Source organism: Neolamprologus multifasciatus, chromosome 19, assembly GCF_963576455.1.
Source record: "Neolamprologus multifasciatus chromosome 19, fNeoMul1.2, whole genome shotgun sequence".
Taxonomy (NCBI): Eukaryota; Metazoa; Chordata; class Actinopteri; order Cichliformes; family Cichlidae; genus Neolamprologus; species Neolamprologus multifasciatus.
Genome location: NC_140457.1, coordinates 26,178,498 through 26,205,080, shown reverse-complemented (window position 1 = coordinate 26,205,080; position 26,583 = coordinate 26,178,498). Strand labels below are relative to the sequence as shown.

Genomic DNA, 26,583 nt, shown 5'->3' with positions numbered 1-26,583 from the left:
CTTAAATGATTCCCTCCACAAATTCTCACCATGTTTTCTCATGAGGGTCATATAACCACTTGCAAAGAAATCATGTTACTATTAAAATGTTAATTTATAGATTTTATTTATTTATTTTTAATTTAATTTACTATAAATATTCATATAAAGCAATAACTTGACAAAATGTAGATTGGATCACAAAAGTGTAACGTTCAGAGTCCAGTGAAGGGTTTAATACAGCCTGTATCTGAAAGTTTGGTTTAGACCAAATCAGCAATTTATGGCATGAAATTTTATTGTCTGACGGTTTATTAGGAGAGCATTACCTCCTTTCCTTTCATAAAGAATCATCCAGTGTATCCTAAAGGACATAATATGGGAAGCACTAAAGCACCTTCACTTATTTAGGGAATTTGAAGAGCTGTTGTTATGCCTGCCATGCAGATTCTTACGGGTCACTCGTGTCTTATATTTCCATGGTTGAAAAACAGATCTTAAGCTCTGTTAAAAACTGCAGAAAAATCATTTTTATACCATCTCCACATGTCACAACCCTAAGCCAGAATCTTGTCGTTCAACATAATTTTCTTCTAAAACATACTCTGAGCATCAGTATCATTACATAGTTTCAATAGCAAAATGGCACCAATTCAATGATCATGTTGAAGAGGAGAAGAAACAAACGCTGATGCCCTGGATTATTCAAAAAGTGCATTTTGGCTCAAATTTCCATGGTTATTCCACCATAAAGATGAGTGTAGCATATGAAACCTCATTTTGACGTACATTTTGATACCCGGCTCTTCTTCTAGAACCTTTACTGACAACATAATTTTCTAACATCCTTTGTGTAAAAAAAAATCAATGCCTGTAATTTTAAACAAACAAACAAACAAAAACATTCATATCATGAAGGTAAACTTTTACATTTTATATGTGGGTTGAATAGAGTTGCTGTGGTGACCTTGGCCACCCCTGACCACACCTTACCTTCCCCCCTGACCTTAATGTCTACTTATAGCGATCTCTAAGGTTTAGATCCTTCCAGAGCTAAATAGTATTATGCCGTGTTTACGTATCTATACGCCTTCCTCTGAGAAAGAGGATTAAATTATCATTAATCATTTATTTATCATTAAATAAATGAACCTAGAGGTTTGTTCTTCCTTTTTGATAATTACTCAAAATCTCTTGGTTCTTAAATGTGCTTAAACAGACAACTAACTTAACCAATGCACGTTTAAATAGAGGTATTGTACAGTTCGACGGCTGTAAGATACAGTCATCAGAAAATCGGCATACTTGCTTTTATTAGCAAACCGATATTATTAATCCGATGGTCACTTCTTTAAAGTTTAGCTGTGCGTCTTTATATAGCAGCAGTGATCTGTCAGACCCTTCCTGCACTCTCGGGGTGTCTCAGCTAACGTGCACGCTTCGCTCGAGCTCTCAGTGCGTGTTTCGGTCATCCGAGGCTGCATCTACTAGAATCTGCCGCAAGTCACGTACGTTCCGAGGTGACAGCAGATTATTCCACTGCGGCTTTTTTGGGAGCAGTAACGGGATTCACACGGTTTTTTGACTGGGGGAAAAACCAGCAGGTACACTACCCCGACAGCTGTTTCCGAGAAAATGTTGTTTTTATTTTTTTTTTAATGACAACGTAAAAAATACGACTTTACTCTCAGTTTGGCAGATACAAACGGTCTGGAGCCGGCCAAACAGCGCGATGCTGGCAGAAATGCGCGTCAGATAGCCGTTTTAAGACATTCTGTGTATGTTTTGGAGGAACAGTCCGCCTATATTTTACTGAATAAGTTTAAAAGTACAACTTCGACTTCGATAGACAGGCTATCCTGCCAGAAAGGTCACGGTAGACGGTGGAACAACCTAAAACATTATTATTATTATTATTATTATTATTATTATTATTATTATTATTATTATTATTATTATTATTATTATACTTTCAAAAACGATCCTAACCCATTAAAGTACAATGCAACAAAAAATTCTGACCAAAACTTTCAAAATAAAAGCATTGTCGACAAATGATTTTGGATGGTTTTTGGATAGTGAAGGACAGTCCTTTCCAGCATATATTCTTGTGATACTTTTTTTCCCAACTTTTTGATATATTTTTGTAATGGCTGTTTGTGTAGCTATTAAGATGGCCTTTACTCTCACTCTTATTTTGGAAACCAGCTTGCTCATTTTCTGTCTTCCTGCTCTTTCCTGGGGGCTTTGTGCTTTCCTATAAAACAGTCAGCAGAGTGTAGAGCAGCTAAACAAGTCGGATGGGAACGCATGCAGACATGAGTCCTCTATCCAAGGTTGTGAATAAGGAAGAAATTAAAACTGACTCCCACAAACTTGTCAGTGATGACGATAATGACCACAGACATGCAGATCAGCTGCTCCCCTGGAGGTTTAGCAGTGCTGACACTTTTGTGGGGGCCAAGGTAGAGCCCCAGGTTGGGACTGGTGTCAAAGCTGGATTTGATACAGGGTTCGATACTGGAGATGGCGTTACATTTGGGACCAGCAGCAACAGTGTTACAGTTGCAGACATGAAAGGTCAGATTCAAGAAAATGGGACTGGGGTTGAAGCTGGAATTGAAGCTGTGAGTGAAGTCGGGAAAACAGTCAGAGATATAGCCAGGGCTGGGGCTGGAAAAAATAGGGCCGGGATCGTACCCTATGCTCTTCCCTGGAGCGCCCATCCCAGATCCAAAGACCGGAGGTACCGCAGCAGTCACAGACTGGTGCTCCACTACATCATCCCCAGCATGAACTCCTATGGCATGTGCATCATTGACAACTTCCTCGGGAGCAAAATTGGAGACCGGGTTCTGCAAGAGGTCCAAGAGCTGCACCACTCCGGGAAGATGCAGGACGGCAAGCTGGCCAGCAGAGGCCTGGACAACACTAGGAGTATTCGTGGAGACCAGATCGTTTGGGTGGAAGGAAACGAGCCGGGCTGCGAGAACATCGGCTACCTGCTGTCGAAGATGGACAAACTGGTCACCTACGCCGATGGGAAGTTGGGGAAGCACAAGATCAGAGGAAGGCACAAGGTTAGTAGCTGTCATACTCCGTCTACATCCCCATGAACCTCACTTACTTTATATCTGAAGGTGATTTAATTCCATAGGAATTCTGTTTTAGTGTTTCCTCAAGATCTTTGAATCTTTATTTTTATCAGTGATTTGTACATAACTGCCAATATTGGCAGGGCACCTATTTCTCAATAAACTCTTGATTACTTTGTTGTTTATGTGTACAGTCTGGGATGGTGCTTTGTGTTAAAGGACTACTGTGAGGGATTTCAAATGTTTTTCCTGACAGTAATTAAGAACATTTAGGAGGTTACAGTGCTTGAGTACACTTTTCTTGAATTATACTTTTATTTAAGAGTGTAACATTGTGCTTTTTACTACACTGCATTTTTACAGCTTGTGGTAATCATAGGAAGTTTTTACACAGTGAACAATACAACATTTTATAATGCTGTAGATTAAACCAGCCATTTCAAACCTTTCCGTTGTCTTATGAAAAGCAAAGAGCTGTTGGGCTCACATATCCAGCAGGTCTGTGGAATCCTGATTTGTTTTTTTGTTTTTTTGTTTTTTTCCAGCTTAACGTCTCCCAGTATGTGTTCAAATAATCCAATATCTGACATAAAGTCAATCTTTATTCTTTGAGTCTCTGTAATCAAAGTGTGCAGCATTCAGCACCTGGAGCAGCCGCAACAGCATTTTGCTGCTGACTCACTGACACACCACTGTAATAATTATAGTACCATAATCATAGTCTTATATGTTGTTGGAAGGGGGCTCAGAGCAGTTTTTTCCCACTTTATTTCTTTAACTATATTTTGTTGGTAATGATTTTCAAGAGTAAGTTAAGTATTAAGTATTATTTAAGTATTATTGTAGGGTCTACCTTAAAATATAAAGCGCCTTGGGGCGACTGTTGTTGTTATTTGGCGCTGTATAAATAAAATTTAATTGAATACTAGAATTTAAAATTGCTGCAAATAATTAATTAAAGATGAAAGATTTTAAGACATACCTGGTAATACACTTCAGTTGTTTATGGGTTTAGTTTTATTGTTATTGTTATTTATTTATTTTAATATTATTATCCTGTAAGCTGCATGATAGTTTCCGTTGCAGTTGCTTTGTATTTTCCCTGCACGTGGTCAAGTACACGTTCACTGTTTACTTCCGTTAGGGAGGGGAGGAGGCAGTGAGCGCGAGGGCTACATGCAGCTCACGTAGTACTTAATGGCGACGGGCACGCCCAGCGCGTGGGCACGTTACCAACCACTGCTGCTCCGTTAACTTTAACTAACTCGCATTGTGGCAACTTTACTGCGTGATATTTTGTGTTGCTGACAACGAGGTGAATGATTTGTGTGGAGTTTGTGCTGCCGTGGTTTCTTGTTGTGGCACATTGTTTTTTTGCGTACCGCTTGTTTTGTGTGGGAATTCAAGTGAAAATGATTTGGCACGCGAATCGTCACGTGATGTAAGAGGAGGCCATAAAAGAGAAACGCAGGGGGGAGGTCACGAAGCCTCACCTCATCCCCACACAGTGCACATCACATCCAGCACGTCTCTCACTCCTCGCACATTCACTCTCCGATCTCTACTGTAAAGCTAGAGGAATGCCACCGGAAGTAGGCCGACATTCCTGTAAAATAAAGCTATAAAACTATCGTAACTCTCAAGAATCAATTGTCAATTCAGAGGAATTTGTCTTATTGAAGGCTAAATGTCGAATCAATATCAGAATTAGTGCATTTGATTTAAAAGTTAGCTTTGTGTTTTACAGTTAAGCATCATGACGAATTTCAATACAGTTGAATTTCATCAGAATGCTTAGTGTATATATAATGCGACAGATTAGCTTGAACTATTACTGAGCTTAGAATATTTAGCATTTTACGTGACAAATCACTTGTACAAAAATGATTTGTTAAAATGTCTTTTGATCACATTATTGATTCGTTTTCAGCAATTAATGAGAAATGCTTTATAGCAGCCTGTTTAGTCTCATACTGAAATGTCCCACGCTGAAGGTTTATTCTTTCAGATATTTATCATTTTATTTTTTCTGGAACTGATGTTCCAGACACCTTTGTAATAACTAAAAATGTTGTTAGACAATTGATAGGGGGAACATAGCAATCCCCTCTACCACCGTTAAAATTAACACCTAGAGGCAAAAGGTTTGTCAGGCAGTGCGACACTTATTGTGAAATCCGTTACCGGATGTGGTGTACTTGTCCAGTCGCTTGATCGCCTGTGTCGTGGGCAGAGAGCCGGATGATAAACGCGAGCGGAGAAACGCAGGACTTCAGAGGTATTCCGTGAAGTCTGTCAGCTCGGTGCTTGACTGTTGGACTTCAGCAGGACTGAATTCAGACCGTCACAGAAACAGAGCTGACGACGAAACGGGCTTCCCTCTCTCTGTTTGTCGAATCAATCATTTTACAGCCAAAACTTTGAACCTGCGACTCGTTTCTTTTTGTACGTTTTTTTAAACTTCCAAGATTACCTCAACCGTTAAAATGCCTTTCATTGAACACTTATCGGACACGGAATTGGAGCGTTTGGCTCTTGAGCAGGTCGTCCCGGCCCTGCAGGAATACGGCTTCTACTACGTGGACGGACTCCTCGGCGAGCTGGCCGGGGGCGCGGTGCTGGATCAGGTGAAAGACATGCACCGCTCTGGAGTTCTGCAGGACGGCCGGCTGGCCGGATCCGTCCCGGCAGTCCACCGGAGCAGCATCCGTGGAGACAAGATCGCCTGGGTGAACGGATCGGAACGCGGCTGCGAGGCCATCAACTTCTTGCTCAACCTGATCGATAAGCTGATCTCCTTTTGCTCCGGGAGGCTGGGAAACAAAGCGATTCGGGAAAGATCCCAGGTAAGCGAAAGGTGGCGCGATCCTGGTTTACAGCCATCGTGACGATTCAGAAAAACAAGCTAATAAAGGGCCAAATGTGCCAGTATTTGATCGGGAGCGACCAAACAGGAGACGCAGAGGACCAGAGCTGACAAAACTGAGGAAAGCAAAATACGAACCGATCTTTAAACACGATCAGAGCTTCCATGAGTAGTTTGTCGTCGAATGTTTGAAAACCAAAAAGCCCAAATAAAGCACATCATGAGCAGTTTATTCAGAGTTAAAGTGAGTAAAACCCCGAAATAAGCATCTAACATTTCACAGACAAGACCACACATAAGATATGTACTTTTTAAAGGTACACTGTTTCAAACCGACTTTAGTAAACTCATTTTAGTTAAGTAACAAATTCTTTAACTATTTTTTTATATAATTTATTTGTGATTTAGACCGTAAAGACTTTCCAACTTGCTTCGTGTAGTTTTCACCATCAACAAACTCCAGTCAGCAGTTAAAAATAAACTTCGTGTGTCACTCCCCTCTGTCAGTAGTGGCATTGTGCTGAAGCTGTGCGCTGGTTTGGACTCCAGCTGGTTATAAGTGATGCTGAGATCAGGAGATGCTGTTTATCTCAGGCCTTCCTTCTTTCATTTAACAGCTTGGCTCATCACACACTCCTCACATGCTCTCCTCCTCTAGCTGCTCAGTGGAAAGGTGCATCATGCATAAACACACCAATGCTCTTGCACAAAAACATGGCATGCTGTGTCAGTGGTTTTAATCACTAGGCACTGACTGGAGCTCTGCTTTTCTTCCTCTATCCTTTTCTTTCTTTCTGTTGTGCTTGGACGTTCTTCTTTTCCTCAGTAACTTGTTGGCCTTTTGGCAGTATTTCAGTAACTGGCCAATTCTGGGCCCCGAGCCAGTGTTTCAGAAACCAGAACACGGTGCAGGAAGGGCAGGGAATTTACGAGATCAGGTCAGGTCCTCTGGGTGTTCTCCGCTGCTCAGTGATGACTAATGGCGTGAAGATTACAGTTCTGTCGTAGGAGTACCATTCTCTGCTTTTACATGTATTGTCTCTACCTATTAACCTGAACAGAAACCTGTGGGCATTGACCCAGAATGAGCCTCCACATAATAATGACAATATTGTATTTACTAGCATAAACTGCTGAACTGACATAAAATAATGTCTATGCAGTACAATGCAGTTCAAAGTAAATCTAAAGTTTTATTAATGTGTTAACAACTATGACTCTACAACTCTCAGACAGATGATGAGCAGCAGTATTGTAGGAATAATAATGCAAGTTGTGAAGACTGAAGGCTGAAACTAAGGCACCCTTAAGTGAGATGGTGTAGATACAACGCACTGTTTCGTGTGCACAGCAGCTAGAGAAAATCTTTATTTGATCTAATTTGTTTTACTTTTACTGGAGAACTTTTAGATTTTGTGATGTACTTGGCACTGAGAGAAGACGCCATCCATGTAAAAACAACGTTATTAAGCTGTGTACTTTAGCTAACAGTACAATTAGTCAGTAAACAGTTAGTTAGTGTAGTTTGTGTGACTAATGTCATTTCACTTTGGCACAGTATAATAAAATATTCAAGGGCCTACATTAAATGTATTATTTTATTATAGGATGTATATTTTTCATACATTTCCATAAAAATGGCCGGAGGTGGAATTTAACTGATCAAAATACATTTACTTACTTCTGTTTCATATCGCTTTGTACCTAAAATACTACATCTGAGAGACAAACATACTGAAACCACTATATTTGAATGAAAGGTTTAGTTACTTTTGTTTAAGGGCAATATTAATAATAATGTTAGAAAACGAAATAAAATTGTGATCATTTTGTGTGTTTCAGGTGAAAATAAGGGTAAACTGGGTGAGAAAATCTTGTATCATAAGTGTGTCGGGGGAAACACACACTTATCTTCAAGGACATTTTGTTGCTGATACTTGCTTTAAATATAGGTAGAAAATATTTAGGAATTGGTTTAAATTTTTCTATAGTTGAGGGACTGGTAGAAAACAGCTCACCCATTAAGCTGGTGCTCCAGACTCCAGTTTCTCTTCCCTTTTCTCACACATTGATGAATTTGTCCCAGAGGGTCATCAGCAGTGGAAAACTATCCCATCACCTCTCCTCTGAAGCACCAAAGAAGTTTTGCATCAGTGGGTTTCTCAGTCTCCCCTGACATTTGCAGTCCTAAGACAAATTAAGACGGTAGTATTCATTACCTATAACATTGCCACAGTCTGTGTAAGATTAAATTAAAAATTTAAGCTGCTTTTTGTTTTAAAGGCTTTTAGACTGCTGGACCTGAGCCGCAATAAGTAATGCCACGTGTCATAAATGTAACTTAATGAAGAATTTGAAATTCAGTAATTTTAACATCAGTACTGCTCAATCGGTGAGTGAAATGTGTTTACATTTAAAAGAGAATTCTTTGACCACTTTGCTTGGACTGTCCAAACCACCAATCCGCAATGAATCTTGGGATCTCCTTGATTCATCCTGCAAAAAAAGACACATTTATGAGCTGCATTTTAAAAAAAATCTGAAGGGTTTGTCACCTTGTGACATAATTTCACGTCTATAGTCACAGCAAGCCTAACAAACCCCATGACTACCTGTATGGGGTCCCAATCAGTGTGGGCATCTTCCTAATATAAAAATCCAGGTGGATGTGTCATAAACATATTCCCCCTACTCAGAGTTTAATGAAAGTGGAAACCAGCCCCAAGTGGCACTTAGAGGAACTGCAAGACTGAGACCGCATTTTATTAAAATACCTCAAATTCATTTGGATCTGATTTGCAAAAATTCACATTTTGTTTTTGTTTTGCTGTTGTTGTTGTTTGGCATTTCTAAAAATCTAATTGAGTATATCAAAGAGATGTGAGACTTTACATTTTGGTTACAGGAGAGCAGAAAAACTGAAACTCAACAGAAAGGGGGAGATCTAGTCAGTCACTTACAGATATTCTATTTTACACAGAAGGAAAAACATGTTAGATAAATGATATCAAAAGCCTGCAACAACTAGTCAGCTAATTTATTGAAATAACAACATCAAGTCAGTGTTTGATGTGAGATCTGTGAGATCAGCATCACTTGGGCTCGATTGACCCCGACCTTAACTTTAAAACTAAGCCTAACTCTTAAAAAGTTCTTGTTAAAGTTTTAAATCCCAAAGCAAGGAGCGACCAAACTGTCTTAAATTTTCAAAAATGTCCTCATAAAGACATAAAGACATCGTTCCTCGGAAAGTCAGACGCAGCAGAACAGATACACGCCCATTCGTGTGAGTGGGTGTGAAGGTATGCGCGTGTAGCAGTGGACATTCTCACGTACACATTCAATTCTTCCTTCACTCCTCCTCAACACACACTAAAGCTCATTCACTCACATACAGTATCCTCATTACACACACACACATTCACGTGCTGCAGTGTACAGTAAGCTGTTATCACATGTTTGTGTGTGTATGTGTTATCAGATAGAACTTCTTGTGAAAACGGGTCAGCCTGGTTACAACACACACACACACACACACACACTTACTGTATGTGGAGATGATACAGGAGAATAAACAGCAGGATTTGTCTTTTGTGTGGAGGACACAAAAAACCTTTAAAATACAATTCTGATTATGATACAAGCAGCAGGACATAATTTAAAATCAAAGATTGCACCCAAAGTAGTAAACAAACCCAACTCCAAGCATTGCTTGACACCAGTCTGTTAGGTGGTTGAAGCCAAACAGTGTAGCTCCAGTATCTGTGAGGCATTAAAAAGGTCTGGGTTTACTAAAAGTTGCAGAATCGCTGCTGTTGGATGTCGGTGGCGCTGCAGACACGCTGTAGCCTCACGCGCCACACGTAGCTTTGTCATTAAACCATCAGCTGGCTGGAAACCTGCCAAACAACCGCACAGACATCACCACACCTGCACAACATCTCCCCGTGCCCCTCTCCTCCCCCCTCTCTCCCTCTGCTAGAGAGATAAGATAAAGTTGAATTGAAAAACCGTTCTAAGGCGTTTTGTTTTCAGCCCCTTCCTCTCACAGTGTATCATTTCATCTCAGCTCAGCCCCCCTCCTGTGTCACTGCGCTTTTTTTTTCTCATTCTACAGGAACTCACTTGTACGATGGCGGTAATGATGATGAAGCCTGTATATGTGTGTGTGTACGTGCCCCAGTGGCGGCGTGTAAACAAACTTGCGTGATTTCTCCACTTCCCCTCAGAGCGAGCCTGTGGAGCAGGTCAGCCGCTCGTTATCAGCGCTAGGGGTTTGTCGTCACTGACTGAGGCCTGAAACTACGTGCACGTTTGGAGTCCCTCGCACACACTGACGGGGGCTTGACTTCTGCACCCGCCCACCATCCCGATCCCCTTCTCATTAAAAGCAATAGAGAGGGGCGTTTCACAGCGAGAGCGCCCAAAAGGGAAGGGGTGTGGCGTCTACATGGTTGCATGCGACGGGTGTATAAACACAGACATCAGGTGGTACATGTTGATGTCAGTAAGGTTACTAAAGGTGCGCTGCTGTTGTCGTTGATGTATCGAGGGAATGGTCTATTGGATCGGGGGTTGATCTACACCGTGACCTTCCTGTATAAACTGGCATGTGTGTTGATAATCGTAAAGGAAAGGAAGTGAACAGGATGTTTGCTTCCATGAGATTCTATGGAGCGTGCAAAGGTGTAGAAGGCCTTTGCACGCATGTGTTTGACAATAAGGGGAGGTCACAATAAAATCCCATCAGAGAAAAGGGGCAAGCACGTTGACAGCGTGACTGCTGCCTGTTATGGAGGTTCTGTGAATAAATGCAAATCACGCTCATGTCTTGGACATGTGCGTACATTGAGCTACAGGCATTGGTCGAGGGGCTTGCGTGCAGTCTGTGTGTAATCATCGGGGTGAGGTGATGACGATGACGTCAGAGAGATGGTAAAGATAGACGCTTTGACATAAATCAGTGCTGCTGATGTTTGTTTTGGCGCGTTTAAGGAACATGTGTTTTTAACAAGCATCAATCTTCTCTAACGTCTTTTTTTTTTCTTTCATTTGTAAAGTGGCGTCCACATTCTGGAAAAAATGATTGGTTTTTCAGTGCCAAATGGTGAAACATGGAAACTTGCACAAAACTTTAATAAATTGTTTTTTAATATTTTTTTCTGTTTTGGAATAAATTAAAGGGGCAGGTGTGTTTTACTGCGAGCCAAAGTAAATAATAATATCAGTCTGTGAAATGCTAGATGTAGCTGTTTAGCTGCAGTGGGCAGAGTAGCACAGAATCAGCTGTTTGTGACCACTGGGTTTAGTTTCATCAGGATCACAGTTTGTGCTTTGTTTTCTGTTGACTCTGAGACACAGTCTCACGTCTCACAGTCTCGTCTCTTACTCTGAGCTCATCAGACACTTCCTGCTGGGGTTATGAGGTCGCAGCGCTGCAGGCAGGGGATGCAGGGAACCCCCCCCCCAGCTCCCACCTCCCATGTCCTGTTTGGAAAAGGTTTCCATTTTAACTGAAATGAACTCGTTTTCTCTGAATATTTATTGTGTTTTTATTATTTTTTTATTATTTTATTTTTATTTTTTGCTTCGAGGAAGCAATTAATTATGAGGACTCTGTAGTTAAAGCACTGGTTTGTAAGAACTAGTATTCTAGTTTTAGTATTTCTTTCATTTTAAACATGTAAAAAGAAATGGCTCGTTTTCAAAAAATAGTAGGGGTGGGGGAAAAAATCGATACTGTGTAGTATCGTGATATTTTGTTTGCTAATAATGTATCGATACAGGGACAGCAGAAATCGATATTTTGTTACAAAAAAGGTTTTTGTGCTCTGACTTCAGAGCATGTTGATCCTTTTTCTGAGCAAGAATCCTGACATTCCTTCACTGTCCAAATGTGTTTAACTTGTTTTTTGGCAGCAATAAACATGACAGTTTACTTATTTTAATTTAAGACATGTTTTATTTTAATTAAGTTTAAAACTTTTTTATTTAATGTAAAATTATATTTTGTTTTAATTTACTTTCAAATTCTTCAGTTGCTGAATGGGCTGCATAGTTTTCATAAATTGCATAGTTCAGAATAGCTATAATTGTACCAGATGGTTGCGTTCAGTTAAGTTGGACTAGACTGTAATACAAACCGTTCAGTTTGTCAACAATCAAACTGAAATGAGAGAAAGACTGAGTGTGAGACTTTGATATTAGATAAAATGAAGATTGATAAAGTTTACCTTTATGTACAGAATCTGAATATCGCAAAATATTTAAAAAAATTGCAATAATATCGTATCGTGCGTTAAGTATTGTGATAATATCGTATCGTGGGATGTATGGTGATTCCCACCTCATAAAAATAGTGGAACAAATAGATGATGGGGCCAAAATCTCACGTCAGGATTCCTGGTTGTGTTGGGAAATCTGTCGGTCTTTGCAAAACTATTATGGCCTCTTATCAATACTGTAACCACAAGCGCGGCTGTTCCAATTTCCTCCCAATACTGACTGACAGCACGTACGCACACACACACACATATGTACACATACATGTGTACGTGCGACTCGGTGTGTAGGCGTGCAACCACAACAAGCACATCTGGACACGAGAAATATTAGTAAATAACCACCGCACACACACCCACATTGGTGCGCACACACATAGAGGAAGTATGTGTAATTGTGTCAGCATAACTGATTTTCAACGCGCCAGCTTTTATTTCGAAGATTATATGAGCCATTGTACTCGTTCAGCATTACTTGTTTTTTTATTATGTTATTATATTTCCAAAACAAGGTAGGAAATGATCATTTTATTACATCAGATTGTGCTAAACTAAAAGAAAAGTCTAGTACATTTTTATTTCCTGTTTTCTCTGTTAACACTACAATTTTATTCCTGTTATTTTAGTATTTTTACTATTCATCAGTTCCTTCCATTATACTCCAGTTTCAGAACTTCACTTCTTTTCTTTCCTGATTGATGTGTTGATGGTTTGATTTGTGAAAAATCTGGAAAAATGTGAGCAGCTCACAAGTTTACGAAGCCTCAGTTAAATTCTACTGATGAGAACCACAATTATGAATAATTACAATATCGGTGGTAACAAAGATAAAAAGTAACCAAGTAATAACTAATCAATTCTGTTTGTATGGGCTGTTTTCCATTGTGTTTCGTAATTAAATCTGTGAAGCAAAAAGTTTATTTATGTAGTCAGATGATAAAAACACATGAGAAAAAAATAGCAGTTAATGTTGGCACTTTCTATGATGTCCGAGCTCGTGGTGAAGTGCATTTAAAGCAGCAGGGTTTGTGGTAGTAGTGACACAGGAGTGCTCTAATTATTTCTGCTTGTGCGTGTCTGTTTAGGCTATGGTGGCGTGTTACCCAGGAAACGGGGCGGGTTATGTCAAGCACGTGGACAATCCCAACTGTGATGGACGCTGCATCACCTGCATCTACTACCTCAACAAGAACTGGAATGCCAAGGTGCTTATTACACTTTGTTCATTTATTTATTTATCGAACCCTCTTTTCAGTTTTTCGCGTTTGATCACCATCACTAATCTTTTTTATGATTTCAAGTCTGATTGTGAGCTGAGTGAATAGTGAAGTTTCCGACTTTGATCTCTGATGATATCAGTATGAAATGTTTTTTTGACTTGATAAAATCAGAGGAAGTGATCGCGACTGATTTGAATTAAGATGTGAATATTTGTACATTATTGGTTTCCGTCTGGGGACAGGAGCGAATAGAAATGAGAGAAAAAGAACTTTCACTAAATTGTCTTTCTTGCTGTTGTTTATCAGGAGCATGGCGGCATCCTCAGGATCTTTCCAGAAGGGAAGTCGTACGTGGCAGACATCAAGCCACTTTTTGATAGGCTGCTCTTCTTTTGGTCCGACCGCAGGAACCCACATGAAGTGCAGCCTTCCTATACCACCAGGTAACCCGCCAACCAACCCATCAGTACCCCAATTCATGAGGCAGCTTCTCCTGTAACTACAGACATGATGACTTGGACCATCTGCCTTTGTTGGCATTTGTTAGATGTGTTGTAATTTTCCTTAAAACAAATTAATTAGCAAAAACGTAACCCTTATTAACACACACTGGTCGTTACAGACAGCAATGGCAACCACTGAAGACACTGTTCTTGTCGTTTGTGTTTCAGGTACGCCATCACAGTTTGGTATTTCGACTCTGAGGAGCGAGCCGAGGCCAAGAGACGCTTCAGAGACCTCACAGGTACGAACGAACCCCGGACAAAGCGCAGTTTAAATTATATCTTGAGACAGAATTTCATTTCTGAATGTCTTTGTTTTTTCTGTTTCAGCATCGAAGGCGCAGCAGGGCGGTAGCTCCAGCAGCTCCAGCTGATCACGAGGAGGTGTCACCACCTAGTGTTCAACCTCCAAACCGCAGGAGAGGGCAGCAGGGTTCCTTCTGGATAAGCTGAAAGAAAAGTTGAAAAACAAACAAAAAAAAGTTTTCACCCTGTCCTGATCTAAGGAGGGGCGTTTCTGACCTGCCTGCATTTCTGCTGCTGCTCCTGCTGCTGCTATAACCCGAGGCACTTTGGACAACCTGCAGCTGTTCTGGACATTCCCTGCTTTTCATGATGTTTCTGCAATACGCAGCTGATTTCGTCTGAGTGGAGAGAAAAAAATGTAGACTTCTTTTTTTTTTTTTTGGTAAATTTTCTTTTAAAGCCTCGCCTTCAGATGAGAGGAGGAGGAGAGTTTGCCGACAGCTTTTGGGGTTTACAGAGAGACACGATGTTTTTAAACCACTGTGATGGAAGTTTCACACTTAAATGTGTGCTTAAGAAGGAGGAGCACAGAACTGTTGCTTACACTACAGAAGAAGAAGAAAAATTGTTTACCAGTAGATGATGCCTCGATATCCACTGACCAATGAGGGCTGAACTTGAAAAAGATGAAAATACATATTTCAAATTTGAGATCTTATTAGGAGAAACTTTCGAAAAAAAACTTTGTATATTTTATTGTGAACAACAAAAGGAAAAAAAGAGGTTGCTAGAAGCAACTCTATATTGAAATACTGAGTCATTAAGGATTTCTTTTTTTTTTAAAAAAAAAACTCCATTAGCATTAAATCAATTATTTATTTTAAATTCAACAAATTTATTAAATCACTAATAGCTTTATTACCCTAGAACTTGTAAATGTTTCCACTTAATATATCATACAGTGCATCGCTGGAGTGCCAATTTTGGGAAGAGCACTTTGCCGCGATGATATGAAACGTTTGTGGAAAATAGCTGTGTCATCTAATCCAGAAAAGTAAAACAAATAGTTTAATCGGTTACTTTTCCAAACAGCTATTCCTTGTAACTTCAACCAAGCTTCCAATTGGGAACTAGCGTGTGCTGCAAATCACCTTCTAGTAAATGGTTTTGTAGGTTCAGCTAATGCCGGGCTCACACTGTGCGATTTTTTTTTTTTCAGTCGCGCGATTCAGCTCCTGCTCAAACTGTACGATTGACTCGCAGGTTAGAAGTTCGTAGGTCACGATGCAGGTCTCACACTATACGACCCGATGCTCTGATGCGACCCGAGTGCTCACACTGTGCATAACATAAAGGTTATAACAGAAAATCTGTCGCTCGCTCTCCCTCTCTGTCTTTCACTCACACAGACACACCACCGCCATCAACTTTGCTAAATTGCTAATGAAAAACATGATCAGCTGTGATTGAGCAGCAATGTCCATCCAACTATTTTCACGGTTGTTGTGGTCGTGATAATTTTGTGAGGCCACATCGAAAAGGCTCGGATGAGCTTTCCAAGTGCCTCCATCGCTTGTGTCCAGATCACACGCTGCACTGCCGTGCTGCGCCGTCTTTTTCGCTGACATTTGTGTTTGTGCGTGCGCAGTGTGGGAAACTGCGGTGACACCCTCACGATGGTCGCGAGGATTTCAAACAGGTTTTAAATCCTCACGACCAACGATTGATGATCGGGAGCTGGTCGTGAGGTGTTAATCGCTTCTCGTTACCCCACGTATACTACACGATGCACGACGCACGATGAAGGGCAAAATCGGGCCGATCGCCAAAACGGTCGCACGACTCAAAAATTGGCTCAAAATGGGCCAAAAATCGCACAGTGTGAGCCCGGCATAAGTTGCTGGCCTCGGACAAAATGCTCTTAAAGGGGACCCATTCTGCTCATTCTCACTCCGTATTTTATTCTTGAACTCTTAAATGAGCAACGTCGTACGATTCACAGTTCAAAATAATGCCTACTTACCGTATCCTGCTTAGTTCATGAAAATGATTTCCTTCCTTGACATAGTGAATAATATAAAATCTGTTAGTGTGATAGAAAAGAAGGAAAAGCAAAAAGCTCCCCTTTAAGGTCAAGTTTGCATTTAATGGGAATGAATTGTTCATTGAAGTTTACCATATGATCTCTTATATTGCACTACCTTCCATCATCATATGTGAAAGGTTTTACTTTCCAACACAATTCTACTGAGATTTGATAAATGACGTATTTTTTATAGTAAAATGTGTTAAATATCCACAAGATTTTTTTTCATGCCCTTCTCTGAATGCTTCTGTGTATTAGTGAACTTTGTTGGCTGAGAAATAGAAAAACCTTTCACTTTACGTGTGATTCACAAATAGTCTTCCGTAAATTATTTTGACAAAACGCTCCATTTACTCTGTGAGTTCGGTCCCTGAATCGAAAAACGGATGTCTGTGTCTGGTGCACGCGCCGTCCTCTGCTGACGGAGAAGGACGATGAGGAGACAGATTCCACTGATACAGCAGATTTGACGGGGAGCGTGTGAAGCAGCTGTCAAAGAGACTGTACATATGAGAGGATGGATAATTGATGTTCCGTTCAAACAGCCCTTCTGAGACATTATTGAGCTCGAGTCGCTGTCCTGAAACAATAACGCTCACCGCCAACTTACACCACCTTTAAAACTGATCTGTCATCTTCACTGCAGTGAGTGGGACAACCCCCCCACTTGGGCTCTCTGCTGGTATTACTGCTTTCTTTGGTGGAAGAGTTAAGTCTTGTACACAATCCGAATGTTCTGTAAACATGATATTTACAAATGTGTTGAATACAACTTCGGTTTAAAAAAACAGACTGTGGTGTTTGACTTTATTTATGGCTTTATGGTTTATTTAACCATTCATATCACCGGTACAGCTGAGCAATTAGTGGTTTTATTTACAAGTAAAATAAATGGTTCAATTATGAACTCTTATATAAATTCAAGGGCTGCTCTAGTGCAATTCACTGATCAGGTATAACATGAGCACTGACAGGTGAAGTGAATAACACTGATATTTCTTCATGATAGAAACTGTTAGTGAGTGGGCTATATCAGCGAACAAGTGAACATGTAGGTCCCAAAGTTGATGTGTTAGAAGCAGGAAAAATGGGCCAAATTGTGATGTGACTAGATGGGTTAGAGCATCTCCAAAACTGCAGTTCTTGTGGGAGTTTCCTGGTCTGCAGTGGTCAGTATCTATCAAAATGGTCCAAGGAAGAAAGAGTGGTGAGCCAGTGACAGGGTCATCACTGGCCAAGTCTCACTGATGCACACATGGAGTAACTGTGACAAGCTAATGTAGCTCAAATTGCCAAAAAAGTTGATGCTGGTTTAAAAATTACTGATAGCTCAATTGATATGTGTGGGAATACACATATAATGCATTCCAGTTTGCTAATGGGGCTGCATAACTGCAGACCTCCCAGGGTGCCCATGCTGACCTGCATCTACCACCAAAACCACCACCAATGTGCATGTGAGCATCAGAACTGGACAACGGAGCAATGGTAGGTAGTCTGTTGTGGTCTAAGGAGCTCGGAAAGAAAAGTGTTTGGAGAAGCTTCTTCAGTTCTAAGAGCAACTGGTGGAGAGTCCCAGATTTTAAGCCCTATCCTCCCAACTAGGAAGGATCCGAAAGACAAACACAACAACAACAGGCCCCGACAAGCAGCCACCAGGAGTGAGCCCATGCCCGGACACAAAGAACCACCAATGCACCGATGTCTGAGGGCATCTGCCAATGGCAGAGGGAGTGGTGGGGGGAGATAGGCCTCCATACCTTGGAGGGACTGAGATGTCCCTAGAGAGGAGGCGTCTGATACCCAACCAGACGTATAGACACAGACCAACAGGCACACGCAGATACAAACATCCATTCCCACCCTCATGCTCTCATATGCAATTACTCAGCACTCACCCAACGTGGAGACAGACATAAATAGACACTGTACACACAATCACACTCCCCAAGCGTACTCTAAGCCCCCAGGTCTAGGTACCCTTGCCCCTGGAGGGTCTAAATTGGGTGATATGGTACCACAAGGTCATTAAGATAAGATGGGGCCTGATTATTTAAGACCTTGTATGTGAGGAGCAGGATTTTGAATTCAATTCTGGATTTAACAGGAAGCCAATGAAGAGAAGCCAAAACAGGAGAAATCTGCTCTCTCTTTCTAGTCCCTGTCAGTACTCTTGCTGCAGCATTTTGGATTAACTGAAGGATTTTCAGGGAGTTTTTAGGACTTCCTGGTAATAATGAATTGCAGTAGTCCAGCCTGGAAGTAATAAATGCATGAACTAGTTTTTCAGTGTCACTCTGAGACAGGATATTTCTAATTTTAGAGATGTTGCGCAAATGGAAGAACGCAGTCTTACATATTTGTTTAGTATGTGCGTTGAAGGACATATCCTGGTCAAAAATGACTCCAAGGTTCCTCACAGTGTTACTGGAGGCCAAGGTAATGCCATCCAGAGTAAGAATCTGGTTAGATAACATATTTCTCAGATTTTCATGGCCGAGTAAAATAACCTCAGTTTTATCTGAATTAAGAAGCAGAAAGTTAGCGGCCATCCAAGTCTTTATGTCTTTAAGACATTCCTGCAGTTTAACTAATTGGTGTGTGTTATCTGGCTTCATAAGAGCTGGGTGTCATCAGCAAAGCAGTGAAAATTTACACTGTCTTCTGGTGATGCTGCCTAAGGGAAGCATGTATAATGTAAACAGAATTGGTCCTAGCACTGAACCCTGTGGAACTCCATAATTAACCTCAGTGTGTGAAGAGGACTCTCCATTTACATTCACAAATTGGAGTCTATTAGATAGATATGATACAAACCACTGCAGTGCAATACCTGTAATACCTACAGCATGCTCTAATCGCTCTAATAGGATATTATGGCCAACAGTATCGAATGCTGCACTAAGGTCAAGAAGGACAAGCACAGAGATGAGTCCACTGTCAGAGGCCATAAGAAGATCATTTGTAACCTTCACTAAAGCTGTTTCTGTGCTGTGATGATCCCTCACTAATGAGTTGAGAGTGAGACTGCCGGACAACACTGGAGCATTGCAGTACATGTCAGTTTTCAATGTGGAGGAAACTCTAAAGCACAACAAGAGCCCTGGAGAAATAGAAAAAATTGCTAACCTTCTTGGCTTCTCCCATGAAGCGATAGATAAGAGTGTCCACCGATGGCGTACTATCCATCTTAGTAAAAGGAATGAGACAAAAAACACAATGGACTTCTGGAGTGAGATTTGGAAGTACAGCTGATATCAACCCGTTTCAAGAACTTGCAAAGGCTGATGTGTCTGTATTGTCCTTGCCACACTCAAATGCTGAAGTTGAGAGAGTATTCAGCCAGATGAGTGTGGTAAAAAGCAAACAAAAAACACCAGCTGCCTGATAATGTTTTGCAGCTTTTTGGCACATCAGCTGCTTACTCATTTAAGTCAAGTGCTACAGTTGCTGAACATGAGATAGACAATCTTGACGAAAATGAGGATGACCCACTCTTCCTGTGAGCCAGCACAGCCTGTGTGTGTGGAGGGATGTCTGAAAAAAACAAAACAAAACAATCAGCCTGAATTACCAGACTAATCTTTTTTTCACATTGACACTGTTTATTTCTACTGTCTGTTTTTGGTCCATTTAGATTGCTAATGTAGTTTGTTAACAAAATGATGGTTAAAAATGTTCTTCTTTTACCCTTAGTGGTGGTGGTCAGAGGGCCCGGTGGCGCCACTGACAGCCTCGCCTCTGTCAGTGCACCCCAGGGCAGCTGTGGCTACAATGTAGCTTACCATCACCAGTGTGTGAATGTGTGTGTGAATGGGTGGATGACTGAATGTAGTGTAAAGCGCTTTGGGGTCCTTAGGGACTGAGTAAAGCGCTATACAAATGCAGGCAGGCCATTTAGTCTTGTGTGGTTTAAAACTACTTAAAAAGCGTGCCTATTTCGGGTCACTTTTGCCGGTCCCAAGCCCAGATAAAGGAGGAGGGTTGGAATTAAGATAAATGTAACTTGTAGTTCTAAATATATTCTAAATGCATTTAGGGTGTTTTTTAATTCAATTCAATTCAATTTTATTTATATAGCGCCAAATCACAACAAAAGTCGCCTCGCGCCTTGAGGCGCTTTATGTCTTTTCCACAATGTTATTTCTCTTTCCCACAGCGTAGTTTACAAGCATGACCAATTATGCAAATTAGGCGATGGCATCACTTCTAGCGATTTCTAGCGACCAGCCTATAGTGATTTTCCTTACTAAGGAGTTGACATTACTGCCCCAGTGCAAGATGTACTTCATGTATTTGGAGCTGCTACCTGCAGTGTTCATTCTCTGTCTTGCCTCTTGAGAGGTCAGCTCAGCTAAAGGTTTGCTTCCAGCTTTGGTGGCAATGATCAAAAGTGTGAGGGCTTAATTTACAAGAGCTGTGTGCCTATGAATGGCAAGTGTAGGTGTGTTTTCTCTTTCCAGTGCTCTTTTACAAATGGAATTAACCCTGTGAAGTCTCTGTGTCCTGTGATGTGCTGCTTCATTAACCAGATTCAGGATGTGCATTTATCTGATAGACTGTTCGTCTGCTCTGCTGACAGCCAGGTATAAAGCTTTACATAAACAGATACACTGCCACTGGATTTTGGAGGCCATTTCCTTAGCATAAAGTACCAAAGGTCTCTCTTTGCCTCAGTGTGTGAGACCACATACCACCAGGGAATGGCAGCCTTATGGGTTCCATTTAAAGGGTTTATATGAGTGATATCATCACAAACCCAGAGGGTTCATACGAGAGGTTGACCCAAAAGCAGACTCAAGAGCTGACTTACTTTTTGATCAAGCTTTATTTACACACCAAAACAAGGATTATCTGTACACACGTGCACACATACGCACAAACACACACACATGGAGAGATTTCTGGCAAGCAGTTCTGAAACAGAGGAAAGGCTGCAGTGAGCTAAGACTTTATTCATTACAGAGGGTAGCCGTGGTTTGGGGGGTGCAGGACTGATCTGATTATGGTTAGAACCAGTCTGCTTGAGGAGAGGAGGGCTGTAGAGGCTGTGCAAAGGGCCCAGGTTCGAGGTTGTTAAGTAGTGACATCATATTTTTTACAGTTTGGCTGAAGAAGGGAGGCGTTGACTGGCATTCAGGGGGCGCAACAGGGGAGGCCAGCAATTTGGATGGAGAGGAATTCTCCAGAGAAGCAGGGCTAATCAGAGTAGGAATGTTAGGAAAGGAGAATGTATCCAGCTGTGGAGTGGCAGGGAGGTGGTTAAGAAGTGACCACATGTCTTCCTGAATGTCAGCGAAACCAATAGGCTCTTTTTGGTGTTGAAAGAATGTGGCAGAAGAGGCAAATGATGTGGATAGAGAAGTATATACAGGAGAAGCAGGGTTGGTCTGATTTAGGTGATGACCAGTGAGTGGAGAGGAGGGCTGCTGAGACTGCTCAGAAGTGAGGAGGGGGTCAAGCTGTTCCACCACTGACAGCAGTGCTTCATCAGTGTCACTGACAAAAGTGGCCTGGAGGTGGACGGGTGCAGCAGAGGAGACCAGTGATGCAGATGTGGAGAAATCCATACGAGAAGCTGGGAGGACCGGATTTACTTGACACACAGGTGCATCAACTGTTGCCTGTGTGTTCTGCAGCTGCACACACGCTGACTGCTGATCAGGAAGGTTGGTAACAGCTGGCTGTCTCTGTGGCTGCTCAAGAGGCTCCTTCACAACTGAATAAGAAGAAGATGGTTGTGTCTGAGCTGGCGTCACACAAAGCCTCTTGGCCTGTTGATCTTCCTGTTTAGGTTCAGATGCTGCACAAACAAACACAAACAAAAACACAGTAAGTCTTCTTTTGTTAACAGATTTCTGTCTTCTTTTCATCACATTTCACATTTAAAAAAAGTTATAATTCCCAGAAATCTCCTCTCACCTGTGCTCGAGGTGCGATTTTGTGTTCTCTTCCTCTTTTTGCCCTAAAGACAAAAATATGAGAATTTTCATCAGTTGATCCAAACTCTGTGCACTGGTTGTTTCATAATTCAGTGCAGTGATGGGCACATGTATGAACTGCATGTTGGCACTTTGGACATACGTAGTTTTCTTTGGTGGACCAGTCTGGATGCTCTGTGGCGTGACGGCATCTCTCGCTTTCAGCCTGATCAAAATATTTCGCTTGTTGTTCTTTTGAGAGAGACCTCCACTGAAGACAGACAATCATGAGAACACACTGTCAGCATAGATAAATACTCAGCTACAGCAGAGCTACACACTTACCCTCTTTGCCACAACTGCATTTACGGCTGCTCTGCCAGTTATGTTCAGTTCCGCCGTCACCTTTGACCTCTGCTCCTTCAGGTAAATCATGAAGGCGTTTGGTGGCTTCTTTATGTACAGCCGGTCTGCATCCTGTTGGGCTTCACATTTCCTTTTTCTACAGGAATAAAACACAGAGTCAGAGCACATGTTAGCATTGTGTACAGCTGTGAGGAAAGTAGTTTAAAAACATGAGTAAAGCTGTGAAACTGAATGTAAGGAGGCACCATTAAAGGAAGCTGATTACAATAATTCGCACAAACATCTGCAGAGGAAAGACAGACAGATTCCTGCAGATCACTGACACAAAGCACCACAGAAACTTACTTTGGAGTGGAGGTGTTGGATGGGGGAGCAGGAGGGACAAAATCCCAGACTGGAACACCGTGCCTACACAGATGCAGAGACGGATACGACATAACAGAGTTTATGAAGATACAGATGTTCAGCAGCTGCGTTCACTGGTGTGTTTGTGTGTTTTACGTACAGTTCTCCAGCAGGATGCAGGTACTGGATCATGTTTTGAGGAATCCCGAGCACATTACGCTTGAAACACACAAAACACACAACAGATGATGAGAAAAGCTGCAATACTATGATCTATCCACTCGGTGGAAGAAGTGATCAGTGGGAGGAGAAGATGTGCATAAAACTACATTCATACATAGCTGGACTTTGATCTCCTGCGTTATTCTTTGGAATTATGTTTCACTGGCAGCGACTAAGTTTACTGTTCAGCATTTTAGAGTCAAATAAAACTTTTTCTTTCATGTGGACTGAAGAATGCAACAGTTTTAAGCATCTTTATCAATAAAACTTCAATGAGACCTGTCACTACCTCTGGGTGTCTCAGCTGTCCCTGGCTATCTGTCCCTGGCTGACTGTAGAGGTGAGCTGGTGCTGAGCCCATGAGTGGAACCAGCTGCTGATACACAGGAGGAGCTGGTTCTGGGAGGACGTTGCTAACAAATCCTCCAGTCTGAGGATCTGATGCTGGCTGAGGGGGGGCAGGTGTCCCATTGGGGAAAGGAAGGGGAGGCAGAGGGTAGGAGGTTTGCCCCAGAATGCCAACTGCCGCATCTTCAGGAGTGGAAGGCGCTTCGTCCGACTGCACTGTTTCCAAAATATAATTGTTTTGGTCCCTGATGTCCATTTTAAAGACAGACGGGTTGAGGGGGTCGCTCAGAAGAATGGAAAACTGTGTCTGTCTAAGATCCTGTGACACACACAATTATAAAAGGTTTTGCTCTCTTTAGACTGCGTTCTTACATCTCATATAATACAGAACTAAACTAAGGACAAGTATTATGTGGGAACGAGGTGTGAGTTAACAGTTAAAATCAGTTAGAGTGAATGTCATATTAAAATCTGATATTTACTGATGATAAGATATTTAAAAGTGTTATATTTGTACTAATTCAAACTAAACAGAGAAATACAAAAAACTAACAAACTAATTAACACCCTGTTAACCATCATGACTTCACTGCATTTATATAACAGCAACTTTTCTTGCGTTTGTAACACAAACTTTTTATATATTCAAGAATCTGTAATTCAATAACACTAACAAGGTACATGAGCACTTAGAATTTGATGATTTAAACAACATTAAATTTTGTTTACTTTTAATTTTGCATCAGCTTAGCCAGTTACAACATTAAAATAATGACTTTTGTGATTTAAAACCTGATTTAGCTGACCTGTACTGCAGAGGGAAATATGGGTTTTTAAAGCTGTAGTTACAAGTTGCTCTGCAACACAATATGATGCATTGAGATGAAATCACCCCAAAGTTTGATTAAAACGTAACAAGAGTGTGCTGTATGAAGGCAGTTACTGCCTATAGCTTTATTTAAATACTGCAGATATACTTTAAAGTACACATTTCTGATAATATCATTGCAGTTTTTGTTTAAATTTTAATTGGATACTTGTTTTTTTAACATGATGTGGATTACTTAGGTCACTGCTAAATCACAGAGTAGCTCAATAATTCAAACATCACTTTGCACACTTTGTTTACATGTTGAGGGACACAGTAAAACAGGAAAAATATCGATTTTGAAAAAGTAATTGTGTGGCTTAAAGATTCAAGTGTATTATTTAGATGTTCCACTGCATTAGATGATCTTAAAACTATGCTTTAAGTACTCACCAACAATTTTCAGCGATGGTTCAGTTAAATATTTTAAAATGCTATTCAAAAGTAGTTTTGAGGTTTGCTTTTGAGGCTCTGAAAAGTACTTGTCCACACAGTGAAGACTCTGTCCTTATCTGTCAGCTTCTGGAGAATGTTACTGTTTAACCCTTTAAGACCTACCATAGAACCAAGTCCGCCAGAGCTTATATTATATTTTTACATGCTGTGGAGCCATTTTTGGGAGCATTTCAAGTTGCTATACATCAATACAACCATTACAGCCTAAATTTTAATAATATGTCTGCATTAAGTGCATAGAAATTACATAAATTGCAAGAAAGTGCAATAAACTACAAAAAAATTGAAAATCGTTTTTGTTTTTTTAACATATATTTCTAGTTAGAGAAATTTAAGAGGCTTATCCCTCAAAACTGTAAATACAAAAAGTTGCACAAAATAGTTTCCCACCACAGGAAATGTATTTTGAGTGTCTTCATAGTTTTATTTTTGAAATACACAAATTTTTATATACTGCAGGAAAAACGAAAATAAATATAGCGCAAATTTGCAAAAAAAGCAGCATATGCATCAAAATAAACTATTTCCAGCAGCAATATGAGTCCTAAGCATCCCAGAAACCACACAGAAAGTCATAAAGTCAAACATAACTTTTAAAAACACCAGTATAGGCTCATGAGGCCCTGATGGTAAAAAACTACATTTCCGCAAAAATGACGTCACTTCCGGTTTCGGGCAGGTCATGGCGGACATGCGATAGTTCATGCTGACGTCTATTCCAACGTAGGAAGTGTTATGAACAGCTGATCGGATCGGCAAAGCGTGTTTCTGGAATATTATGTTTTTGTTGCTGCAAGCGCTTTTTATGCAGTTTTTGAAAAGCTATGTGTGGAAGGAAACCGTGACCGAGGACAAGCTGATGGCATAAGATGTAAGTACAACTCCTCAGGTTTCATATGCAAAATTATTGCGCTAGCTCACGTGGTTGCAGAGCTACCAGGATTTAAAAATAGTTACGCAAAACGGAGCGTGCCCGCTCTGACCGGTTTTAAAGGGTTAACTTCATTGTGTCACCAGGTAACCAAAACATTCCATTTCATTCCTGTCTGTTTCCAGCATCTCTTCATCCACAGTCATCATCATGACTGGATCAACCTTCTCAGGGACCCTGAATGAATGAACGGGAAACAGAAAGGTGTTTTTAGTCAATAAAATAGTCTTTATTATAGATAATCTTAACATAAAGAGCCGGCAATGCCGTTTTGCCAATAACACTTGGAAAAAGGGAAAAAGGTTGCAACAACAAAGAACACAACAACCAAACAAAAACTCCACACCACGAGGAGGCACTTGCAGGGGCCCACACGCTCATCCTGTCACTAACAGCAGCTGGCTTTATTGCTGCCAAGGCCCACAAGCCCACACTACTCACGTAAAGCAGCTATACTGTTTACACAACTCCACACTTCAGGCAGGATAACTACACCCCAAGAACACAAAGCAGAGACACCAGAGAACACCCCACGTGGGAACACCAGAGAAAAACCACCCTGCTCACAGCTCATCCCCAGCTTGAATAGCCTCAGAGGTGATTGCTGACTGGATTCAGGTGGCAAACGAGGCTAACCAAGAGCAGCTGTGTCCTGGGGAGAGAGGAGAGTGAGAGAAACAGAGGGGGTAGGAGTGGCAAGAGAGGAGGAGGCGGAGAAAAACACCACGCCCAGCTAGGGCCGTAACACCCCCTCCCATAAATACAAACCAGTGGTTTGTCACAGAATGTCCTACCCAACTTTTAACCATATCACTTACCATGCACCATAATAACTGTTAGGCATAGCCTG

At 41.1% G+C, this 26,583-nt stretch overlaps 2 protein-coding genes and 1 pseudogene across 4 annotated transcripts; 2 read left to right on the top strand and 1 right to left on the bottom strand.

Moving 5' to 3' along the window:
* Positions 1-1,438: 1,438 nt before the first annotated feature.
* LOC146496718 (prolyl hydroxylase EGLN3-like) lies at positions 1,439-14,887 on the top strand. Its single transcript, XM_085143070.1, has 5 exons — positions 1,439-3,059; positions 13,307-13,426; positions 13,748-13,884; positions 14,113-14,186; positions 14,275-14,887. The coding sequence occupies exons 1-5, from the start codon at positions 2,280-2,282 to the stop codon at positions 14,316-14,318; spliced, it is 1,155 nt and encodes a 384-aa protein (XP_084999196.1). The 5' UTR covers positions 1,439-2,279; the 3' UTR covers positions 14,319-14,887.
* On the top strand, positions 4,155-10,944 carry LOC146496719 (prolyl hydroxylase EGLN3 pseudogene; annotated as a pseudogene). Of its 2 annotated transcripts, none has more exons than XR_014871129.1 (2): positions 4,155-6,613; positions 6,688-10,944. The product of XR_014871129.1 is annotated as a prolyl hydroxylase EGLN3 pseudogene, transcript variant X2 (transcript). The 2 variants fall into 2 exon arrangements; XR_014871128.1 differs by having other exon boundaries at positions 4,155-8,761; positions 9,004-10,944.
* Positions 14,888-20,400: 5,513 nt separating the features above from the next.
* On the bottom strand, positions 20,401-23,599 carry LOC146496717 (uncharacterized). Its single transcript, XM_085143068.1, has 6 exons — positions 23,069-23,599; positions 22,909-22,971; positions 22,543-22,699; positions 22,361-22,468; positions 22,199-22,241; positions 20,401-22,079 (listed from the first exon to the last, which is right to left on the bottom strand). The coding sequence occupies exons 1-6, from the start codon at positions 23,098-23,100 to the stop codon at positions 21,286-21,288; spliced, it is 1,197 nt and encodes a 398-aa protein (XP_084999194.1). The 5' UTR covers positions 23,101-23,599; the 3' UTR covers positions 20,401-21,285.
* Between the last annotated feature and the right edge of the window lie 2,984 nt (positions 23,600-26,583).

What these genes read in the sequence shown, in the direction of transcription:
- LOC146496718 (XM_085143070.1), top strand. Translation starts at nt 2,280, where the DNA reads ATGGGAACGCATGCAGACATGAGTCCTCTATCCAAGGTTGTGAATAAG. An exon ending in ACAAGAACTGGAATGCCAAG is followed by an intron (nt 13,427 to 13,747) that starts GTGCTTATTACA and finishes GTTGTTTATCAG; the next exon opens with GAGCATGGCGGCATCCTCAG. An exon ending in CAGCCTTCCTATACCACCAG is followed by an intron (nt 13,885 to 14,112) that starts GTAACCCGCCAA and finishes TTTGTGTTTCAG; the next exon opens with GTACGCCATCACAGTTTGGT.
- LOC146496717 (XM_085143068.1), bottom strand. Translation starts at nt 23,100, where the DNA reads ATGATCCAGTACCTGCATCCTGCTGGAGAACT. An exon ending in ATGCAGTTGTGGCAAAGAGG is followed by an intron (nt 22,469 to 22,542) that starts GTAAGTGTGTAG and finishes GTCTGTCTTCAG; the next exon opens with TGGAGGTCTCTCTCAAAAGA. An exon ending in AAATCGCACCTCGAGCACAG is followed by an intron (nt 22,080 to 22,198) that starts GTGAGAGGAGAT and finishes TTGTTTGTGCAG; the next exon opens with CATCTGAACCTAAACAGGAA.